We start from the raw sequence: 10,838 nt of genomic DNA, 5'->3' as shown, positions 1-10,838 counted from the left end.
CTTGTACCGAAAACCTGATAATGATTCCACCTTCCAGTCTATCTCCGGGAGAGGGTAGTTATCCTTAGGACACGCTTTATTAATGTCTTTAAAATCAACGCACTTCCGCCAATTACCGTCAGCCTTTTTGACTAACACATGATTAGCAACCCATGTCTGATACCGCACTTCCCGCAGAATGTTTGCTTTGACAAGGTTGTCTACTTCTGCGCACAACCAATCACTGCGCTCAAGAGTCATATGCCGCTTCTTTTGTCTAACAGGCGTGAGTGATGGATTAACATTTAATTTATGTTCCACAATATCTCGCGGAATCCCAGTCATGTCTGATTCACGCCAAGCAAAAACATCTGCGTTAGCGGATAATATTCCATACAATTTGGCCTTTGTTTCGGCTGACAAGCTTGCACCGATTTTAATTCGCTTATTCGGGTGTAAACGGTTTGCTATGACCGTACTGCTTGCGAGTTGTTCTCCCATGCTGGGAATGTTTATAGGCACAACTGAACCACACAACTCGGTTTTTTGATGTGACACAATTGTGGAAACCCCTCCCCTCGTAGGAAACTTAATCAAACCATGCACCACCGATGGTATAATGTTAAAACGCCGTATGAAATTTCTCCCAAGCAGCGCGTTGTACCACGAAGTTGAACGAACCACATAAAAGTCAACTAACTCATGTCTGACCAACTGCGGATTCTTATCATCTTTGAGCTCCATTATTAGCTCTATCCGGCCTAGCGGCCATGAGCTTTCTCCGGAGAACCCAGATAACGTAATATCAGACTGGCGTAGCTGCGTTTTAACTTCTGCACGGAGGAAACGATAGCAATACTCGTACATAATGTCGACGCCACTCCCAGTGTCAACATGCATTCGTTTAATTTGTACTCCGCAAGTAGGGATGCGACACTTGATGATAATGGGCTCGTTAACTGTGTTGATTGACATTACAGGAGGAAATGTGATTGGCAGAAGTTTCCAGTCATGGTGATCATTGTACTTTCTCCGCTAGATAACTTTCTCTACGTCGACCATATTAATGGTTAAGTCGGCTTTTTTTGTTTTATCAACTTTTTGCCATGCGAAAGTTTTAGCCTTCGAACCTTCCTCTGCGGATTTTCCCTTGTCCTTCTTAGGTGGTTTTAGGTGATCCAATTTACCTGCGCGCAGTGCTTCAAGTACTCGTTCCATCAAGTTTTTGCATCAATTAGTATCTTGACCATAATCGTCATGGAATTCGCAATACTTTGTTTTATCCCGCTTACCAAATTCTGTAAGCGAAGTTGGAACCGCAAAGGTCGCGCATACTGGTTCGGTTGCCAAAATTTCTTTTGGCGTTTTGGACAAACTTTTCAGCAGTGCATAGTTCTGATTATTGATGCTGTTACTGTTTCGATAATTGCCACTTGATTTCCCTTTATCATTTCTGATAGGACCATCACTAGGATACCTTCCGCGAGAGTTGTTACCACGATTTTGATCGCGCGAACGATCATCATCGTCTTTCCTCTCATTGCGTGAGCTAGCTGTTGGAATATCATTATCTTCGCCACTCCGCATATAGTCATGGCATTCATTAAGCACTTCAGCATAAGTTGTTGGGACTGTATGGCGCAGATGCCTTACCAGTGTTGGATGATGCTCTGTGCTTATACCATGTATCAGCCCAGAAATTTGTTGCTCTGGCTTAAGATCTGGTATCCGCAGACACTCATTAGTATATCTTGTGAGAAATTCACCCAAAGATTCCTTGGATTTCTGCACAATATCATGACATTTGATATGAGTGCGTTTGCGTGACCTCTGATTCTGATATTGCAGCAAGAACTTCGTTCGCAGATCCACGAACCCGGATATGCTACCTGATGAGAGTTTATTAAACCATTCGCGAGCAATGCCCTGCAGTGTCATGGGAAATATCTGACATGCAACCGGATCCACCCAGCCTTGGGTGCGCATTGCGCCTTCGAAACGCTGCAGGAAGTCATCTGGATCAGTTAAACCATTAAAAGTACCCGACGTGTGAGGTATCTTTGGCGCTGATGGAAACGGATATGCAGTTATATGCGGAGGAAACTTATCAAAAGTGGTTGGTAGCTCAAAGGGTGGTTTAACAGGGTCCCCTTTCAATCCCGCAAAGAAATGCTTCATCATGTCCTAAATAAAGTCAGGCTGTGAAAATAAGTTAACCATATCAGGAGGTGCGGCCTGCATAAATTGACCTGCAAGATTTGCCTGCCCCTGAATATTTTACCAAGGTTGAACCTGCATCTGCGGATATAACCAAGGCTGCTGCGTTGGAAAAGAAGGAAGACTTGAAGGCGCAGAGTATACAGGTGGTTGCAAAGGGACTGAAACCTGTGGCGCAGATATCTGCGAAACTTGAGGATACGCTGTTAAGGGCCCAACCGTATGCGCAGTACTTTGTTGTTGAGCAGTTATCGGTGTCCAATGAGAGTTTGCGTCTGGAATGACACCAAACTCCCAACTATTAAGTAATGCCTGTGCATCCGCAGGAGTCAGAAATTGCAAAACTGAACGCGGTGGTTGCCAAGGTTGTAATGGCGTAAACAACGAATTTTGCTGAACACTTTGCGTCTGCAAAGGGATTGAAACCGTGGTACTATAAATAGGTACCTGACCGCAGCATACCACATGCGGGCCTACTGTTTCGCCGCCAGTGCCTACCAAGATAACCCTTGGATCCACCGAGGAAAAATCCAACCGCGTGGTTGTGACTGGCGAGTTTGCCCTTGGCGGTGTAATCCCATCTGGATATATCGGCTTATACCTCTGAAAAGGCTCGCCGGATACAGGCGGAGGATATGGCGCGTATCCCGCCCCCGTAACCATAGCTTGCGTCTGCTGATTACCAGATGACGTGTTTTGATTATCTATTTGAGTACGTTCCGATGAGTCCCCGGAAGCCATGATACTGTTAAAGAAAAAATTCAAAATTTTTTTTTGTGAATAATAAGCCTTATAATTCAAAACTTTAAAAGAAAAAACAATTAAACACGTCTTGAACTAGTTCGACTCTCAATGAAAGCACTACTTGATCATGCATATTTTTACCATAGGGTTAATATGCCTATTCAATACGTAAAGGGGGTTTAAGGATCTTAGAACAAGGCTCTCCGGTCCGGCTACCGTGAATAACCCTGGCCGACATGATGATGTCGGCGGGGTGGCCAAGTGATTAAGTCCATCTTCGATAACGTTCGTTGATCAGAAGGCCCATATAAAGGCTGTAGGTGCTAGTCGACAAAGAACTAACCTGTTAACCTTGAGAAGAAGAGAGATGATGCTGGTTATGTAAGATGTGCGATTGATGATTGTTACGTAACGTTGTTGTGTTGTTAGAATGATAATAAGGGTTTGTATATATCGGCAAACCCTAATTCTAGAACCATCCGAGATAATGGTAATCTCTTCCATAACCAACTCCCCCGAATCATGGATATAATTATGGAAAAGATACTTACTTGGGGACCAAGTAACCGCATAGGCATTCGATACGAATCCGCATGCCGCATACAAAGTACACGCATACGCATGCCAGCGAGTGCCCGCATACGTATGTATTGCGCATGCGGGTTGTGATATCATTACCACGTCGTCTTCCTTAGAATTAGTTTCTGTCATCACCCACGTCGTTTTCTTGGTCCGGTTAGTTTTCACTTGAATTCATGTAAAAATCGTGGATAAATGGGATACATTCAAAATTGTTTTGTTCTTGATATTAGTACATTTACCGGTTGATATTTTTAGTGTTTTTCCATACTATGCTTTTATAGAGGAATATTCAAATGAATCCAACTTTTAAGTTGAGATCTAAGGGACCAATCAGAGTGCGACATGAGGCGCGACAATCACATGTGATTGAAAAAAAAAAATTAAGAAATTTTTTTAAAAAAATTTTTTTTTTCAATTATTTTTATCAGTCACAGATGAATTGGATTTGACATGCAGTAAATCACATGTGATTCTGCATGTCAATCACATGTGCTTGGAAAAAAAATTTAATTTTTTTTTTAAAAATTCAATCACATGTGATTGAATTTGACATGCAGAATCACATATGATTGAATTTTATAATCACATATGATTGGATTTTACATGCTCATGTAAAATTAAAAAAAAAAAAGTTTTAAAAAAATTTCGAATAAAGAAAAATAAAAAAATTTCAAAAAAAAATGTTTAAAAAAAAAATTGAAATTGTTGGATTCAAGAGATTAAAACTTTACTTTTATATTTAGAAATATACTCCTCCGTCCCAAATCTATATTTCATTATTCTATCTTGAGATTTCTCAAATTAATTGTTGACATCCATAAATAGAAAAAAATAATGTGATAAAAATCTTTTGTGTCCCTACTTTATGCATGTATGACAAAAAAGGTAAAAAGTAAGATGATGTATGACTTGAAAATAAACAGAAAAGTATATGTGACAAGTACTTTTTCTTAAACTGTGTGTTTTTTGTCTGATGACAATAGATTTGGGACGGAAGAAGTAAATAGTTTTGTGCATCATGTTTTAATAATAGTACATTTACCACTGTGGTTTTAATATAAATACTTGGTCCCTATTTAATTGTCTCCAAATAAAAAATATATAGTTTAAGGAAATGTTATAAAAACACTGTACTTTTTAGTTACTAACTAGTGTCATCCGTATTTTTTTTCTCTTTTTATTCTATTCACATACATTAATAGCATAATAGAACTTAATGTTTTTATTTTTTTTATTTATAAAAGTTAAAAATTAATTTAAGATATCTTAAAAATTGAATACTAAACAATAAATTAGGGATAAAAGTACTAGTACATTTACCACTATTGTTTTAATTTAGGGTTTTAGTTAATTAGTGAAATTCAATTTGGTAGAATGTGCACTTATCAAGTGGGTGTGAGTTTAACAATTGGGCAAGAAAGAAAGAAGAGATGAACTGTATAATTTTGTCCCTCACATATCAAGTATATATCAACATTGAACATAATTTGACTAATGATTGTTAGTGAATTACACAACATTACATTAACAACAACAACAACAACAACAACAACAACATACCCAATCCCACATGTATGGGGTATAGGGGAGGTGAGACGTATACAATCATTCCTCTATCCTAGAATAAAGAGAAATCATTTCCCCACCCCGAGTGAAACACTCACAAGAGTAGGGAAGGTCCACCCTCCCTCTGTTCGACGGATAGAGAGATTGCTTTCAAGAGGACCTCCGGTCCAAAAAGTAGGAGAAACTAAAATAAAGCGAAAACAAATAAAAAAGAAATAAATAAATAAAGTAAATACTTTGAATAAAATGACATAAATAAATAAATACAGAGAAAAATAAATACATACATGATGAAAAGTAATAGAAAGGAGACGCCATGAAAATGGTAGAATCAAATTTTCATGGGTTTTAAATTAAGCCTGGAGTATAATTTAGCCACTAAGCGGCAGTCAAGTCGCCAATAGATTGACGCTTGCTCTTGCCTCGTTTAATATGGCCGTAAAAAAAATTATGTATATATATATATATATATATATATATATATATATATATGGGAACGTACCTTAGACTGCTGGGCGGAGCTCAAGACATATCCAGAAAAAGCTACACTAAAAGGACAATAAACATATATGACCTCATATCAACAACCAGCAACACACCTAGACATACATATCTACAAACATAAACCAACATACATCCATACATACCTACATACCTATATCCATGCCTAATCAATACATAAAACATACATACATGAAACAAACATTCGTACATACATCCATACAAACATTCCTGCACACAAACATATACCCTAAAATACCTACATCCATAAACATACAAAAAACATAGAAACAAACAAAGGAATACTTCCATGCATATGAACACATAAAACAACCAAAAATATACATACCCAAGAACAACCATACCAAAGCATGCAAGCATCCATACCCTAATCTGCGTACATACATACACATACCACCATACAACCACAAACAAACAAGCACACACCTACACACCCAATACCATACAAGAAGATACATACATACATAAGCATTCATACATACAACACTATAGAATAAGACACGTACACTCGCTCACCCATACCCACAAGCACACCTACCCGCAAACACACATACATACCAAAGCCTACTCATCTATTCTAATTCTAGCCCTTCACGCATTCCTATCAGAAGTCATGTCCTCGGTTAATAAAAGCTCCTTCAAGTCGAGCTTTATTCTATCCTCCCACCTACGTGTAGGTCTACCCCTTCTTCTTACACCGTCTACTATAAGTGCCTCGACTCTCCTAACAGGTGCTGTAAGAGGTCGCCTCCTCACATGCCCAAACCATCGAAGTCATTCTTCTCTTAGCTTATCAATGATGTTTCTAACTTTCAGGTTCTCCCTAAAAATACTACTTGGAATCATATTCAACATCATTTTACCGCATGTCCACCTAAGCATTCTCATCTCTGCCACCTCCATCCTTCTCTCATGCGCCTTCGTCATTGGCCAACACTCTGATCCGTATAGCATGACAGGTCTAATTACCACTTTGTAGAATTTCCCTTTCAGCTTTAGGGGGATCTTCCTGTCGCATAAGACTCCAGTCGCTGCTCTCCACTTCACCCACCCTACTTTAATACGGTGCGACACGTCTTCATCTATCCTCCTTGAATTGTGGAGCATCGAGCCTAGGTATCTAAACGAGGTTTGTGGATGCAAGATCTGGTCTCCAATGCAGATGTTCACTCCATCATCTTGTTCATCATCGTTTCTATCGAAATCACATCTAAGATATTCCGTCTTTTGTCTACTAATTTGTAGACCATTACCTTCTAAGACTACCCTCCATTGCTCCAGTCTTCTATTAAGCTCCTCCTTAGATTCAGAAACAAGCACAATATCATCGACAAAAATCAAGCACCAAGGGATACACTCTTGTATCCCTTGAGAAATCTCGTTAAGGATCAAAGCGAAAAGAAAAGGGCTAAGGGCCGATCCCTGATGCAGGCTTACTTCTATTGGGAAGACTTCGGTATTTTCCACCGGTGTTCGAACGCAAGACTTTGCCCCTTTGTACATATCCCTAATAACACTAATATATCTACTCGGGATACTTCTAGCATTAAGGGTCTTCCAAATCAGGTATCGTGGAACGCAATTGTAGACCTTTTCCAAGTCTAAGAAAGCCATCTCAAGGTTCTTTTGCTTTTCTCTATACTTCTCCATAAGATTCCTAATAATATGGATTGCCTCTATCGAAGAGAGCCCTGGCATGAAACCAAATTGGTTTTCCGAAACACTAGTTACGCGTCTAAGTCTAGTCTCAATCACTCTCTCCCAAAGCTTCATAGTATGACTAAGTAATTTTATGCCTCTATAATTGCTGAATATTTGAGCATCCCCCTTGTTCTTATAGATGGGGATAGTCTCGCTCACTATCCATTCCATAGGCATTTAGAGCTTCGGTACGTCTCGTTGAAAAGACAAGCCAACCACCTAACACCATCATCACCGAGGCATCGCCACGCCTCAATGGGGATCTGGTCTGGTCCCACAGCTTTACTTCTCCCCATCTTTCGTAGTGCCGATCTTACTTCCTCTTGGTTGATCCTCCCACAATCTATGTTCTGGGATTGTTCTATATCAGAGTCTTGCGGATCTTCGTGGCCCTCAGGTCTTCCACCAGCGAAAAGAGATGAGAAATACCCTTCCCATCTTTTTCGAATTTCGTCTTCCTTTACTAAGGTTTGACCAGCTTCATTTTTGATAAACTTGATGTTATCTAGGTCCCTGCGCCTTCGCTCCCTAGCTTTGGCTATCCTGTAGATATCATTTTCTCCTTCTTTGGAGTCTAGTTTCCTATACAAATCTTCATATGCCTTCTCTTTTGCACGAGCTTCAGCCTTCTTAGCTTCTCTTTTGGCTTCTTTATATCTCTCTTCAGACATAGTTCTACCCGCCGGAGTCCCCTCCCGACAAGTGATGAACTCCCTAAACCTTATTTGCTTAAGCGCGACTTTACTTTGGACCTCGTCACTAAGCCACCATGATTCTCTATCCGACCTATGTCCTCCGGATGTTCCTACTGCCACACCTAAGGCTTCCTTAGCTGCCTCTCTAATGATGTGCGCCAGACAATTCCACATTTGGTCCGCATCATCATGAGATACCATATCCACTTCTGCATCAACTCTTTCCACAACCAAAGTTTTAAAAGTCTCTGCCTTCTCTCCGTTCAACTTCTTCCATAGAATTTTCAGTTGGCCGGGCCTTACACTCTTGGTGACCCGTCTCTGGAGAACCAAATCCATGAGTAACAATCTGTGTTAAGAGGAGCATGTCAAGTCAGTCAGTACCTTACTGTCCCCACATGTCCTAAGATCCCCTTTACGAAGTAGCAAATAGTCAATCTGGGTACTATGACCCCCGTTATGGAAAGTTGCTAACTGAGCATTCGTTTTCTTGAAAAACGAATTCGCGACAACTAAATCGTGGGCAACAGCAAAATCGAGAATAGATAACCCTTCCTCATTTCTTACTCCGTACCCAAAGCCCCCATGGGCACCAGGATAGCCCTCGACATCCGATCATATATGACCATTTAGATCTCCACCAATAAGTAATCGATGGTCCGGAGGGCACATCCTCACAACCTCATCTAACGATTTCCAAAAGTGTCTCTTTCAGCTGCACCAAGGTCCGCATGAGGTGCGTAAGCGCTAATGACCGTGTAGGTCACCTCCTGGATCACTAACCTAACTGACATAATTCTATCGCTCCGTCTACTCACATCCACTACATTCTCGTTATAGGGTGGGCCAATAATAATTCCAACACCGTTTCTAGCAACTCTCGATCCCGAGAACCACAACTTGTAGTCCTTGATCTTGACCGCCCCTCGACCCTTCCATCTAGTCTCTTGGACACACAAAATGTCCACTTTACGTTTACGTAAAGTCTCCACTAGTTCATAGCGTTTGCCGGTCAAAGTACCCACATTCCAACTGCCTGCTCTAATCCTAACCGGCTTCACTAACCTATTGCCGCTTCTAGATCCTATAAACCTACCCGCCCCAGAGCTCGAAGGACATGACCTCAAGTAACCATGAGAACGTCTAAAGTCTATCTCCCCCTAAGAAACGAGAACGATAAATGAACAAAAATAAGGATATAAAAGGACGAAAAATAATATATACTAATAATAATAGTAATAATAATAATACTGATAAAACTAATAATAATAATAATAATAATAATAATAATAATAATAATAATAATAATAATAATAATAATAATAATAATAATAATAATAATACACAATTAATAATAATAAGCTTAAGTAGGTTTATAATAATACACAATTAATAATAATAATACTTAGGCAACAAATAGCATCGATGATACAGTACCCTATTTACAAATAACCTTAAATAAATTTATAATAAAATATTAACTAATTATATACAGGTATTTAAATAATAGAAAAAAAGGAAATAAATATCTGTATCTATCCTAAAACAAAGTACCAGCTAATCAATTTTACGTTTTATGAAACCATAGTTTTTTTTTTCTATGACAAATTAAAAGATATAGTCCTTTTCGTACATCTATACAACTCATATTACCTTTATAGTTAAAATGCGTAACTTTTATTATTTTTTCGGGCCATTTTCTCCATTATTTTTAACAATAAAAATGTATGTATTAAATAGTTAAAGCATGAAAATTCTAATTCCAAAGTCATGAATGGAAGATGATCTCACTTTTTTCCAGATATTCTCAAGGTTGAATGTATAAATTAAACATCATAAACGGTAGACTTTGGCTCAACTCAACCGCCAAAAGAATCCATAAATATAGTAACAATTACCTTCTTCAAATGCTACTCCTATGATTGAATTTATTTTCACCTAATACCAATCACATTATCTACTAGAAGAAAAAAAACTACTTGAAGTACAAATGCACGATTATGGAGCTCAGAAATTCATTTACAATTTTTATCAGTTAAGATCTGTCGATCGATCAATGATGCATCGGAATGATATTAATCAATCGATGATGCATGACGAAAGGATGATTGGCTGATAGCTAGGCTCGAGACTATCTCAGCTCCGATGTCGCTTGAAGCAAACTATATATAATCTAAGGTCACTCCATTTATGTTGCTAACTTTTTCCTTAGTTAAAAGAAGTTCATGTAAGGCCATCTTAGGTACACATGGACACATCTTACTAATGTTAGTTTCTATCCAAAAATAAAATTTAAGGCAAGACTTATGATCTAGCATAAGATTTTTGTCAAATATATTAATGAAAAGTTAAACGTTACAAAAACAAGGATGTGGAGATCTATCAAAGTTCATTATTTAGTTATTAGAAGATGATTTGAATTACTTATATTCATATACATAATGTAATTAATATATTATCATGGTAGGAGTTTTTTCGCAAGAGTCTCCTAAGTTATAATTGTCTACATCTTACGTCATACGCCGTGTGACTGAATTGAATAATGTTGTTGTACCATGCATTACTTGAAAGCTCCCTAGCTAAATCAGCAAATTCATCCACCTTAGATATATAGTCTTTCATAATTTATACTCCGTATTTTCATAAGGATTATGCAAACTCCCTTTAGCCGGATTTGTCACTTATCATGATATATATTCATTCACATAACGTAGTGTTATTACCTTGAATTTGATATGTCTATTACAAGTTTACAACTATACATCCTTAGTTTGCACAGTAAAAACTTAGAATGTATAATTGGTGAACAATTTTTAAAAAAGGTTTTGTGCA

The 10,838-nt window shown here is 38.3% G+C and overlaps 1 protein-coding gene across 1 annotated transcript; it reads right to left on the bottom strand.

Annotated features, from left to right (window-relative positions):
* Positions 1-7,469: 7,469 nt before the first annotated feature.
* LOC139840211 (uncharacterized) lies at positions 7,470-10,628 on the bottom strand. The gene is made up of 4 exons (XM_071830440.1): positions 10,521-10,628; positions 8,774-9,166; positions 8,391-8,609; positions 7,470-8,327 (listed from the first exon to the last, which is right to left on the bottom strand). Exons 1-4 carry the CDS (start codon positions 10,626-10,628, stop codon positions 7,470-7,472), a joined length of 1,578 nt encoding a protein of 525 aa, XP_071686541.1.
* Positions 10,629-10,838: the final 210 nt, after the last annotated feature.

Source organism: Rutidosis leptorrhynchoides, chromosome 1 (assembly GCF_046630445.1).
Source record: "Rutidosis leptorrhynchoides isolate AG116_Rl617_1_P2 chromosome 1, CSIRO_AGI_Rlap_v1, whole genome shotgun sequence".
Classification (NCBI taxonomy): domain Eukaryota; kingdom Viridiplantae; phylum Streptophyta; class Magnoliopsida; order Asterales; family Asteraceae; genus Rutidosis; species Rutidosis leptorrhynchoides.
Note: the sequence above shows the minus strand (reverse complement) of the source record. Positions and strands in the feature narration are given on the sequence as shown.

Coding starts and splice junctions, on each gene's coding strand:
- LOC139840211 (XM_071830440.1), bottom strand. CDS start 10,628: ATGAAAGACTATATATCTAAGGTGGATGAATTTGCTGATTTAGCTAGG. Junction 8,610..8,773: donor TTAGGTTAGTGATCCAGGAG/GTGACCTACACG, acceptor TCGGATGTCGAG/GGCTATCCTGGTGCCCATGG. Junction 8,328..8,390: donor GGACATGTGGGGACAGTAAG/GTACTGACTGAC, acceptor TTGGTTCTCCAG/AGACGGGTCACCAAGAGTGT.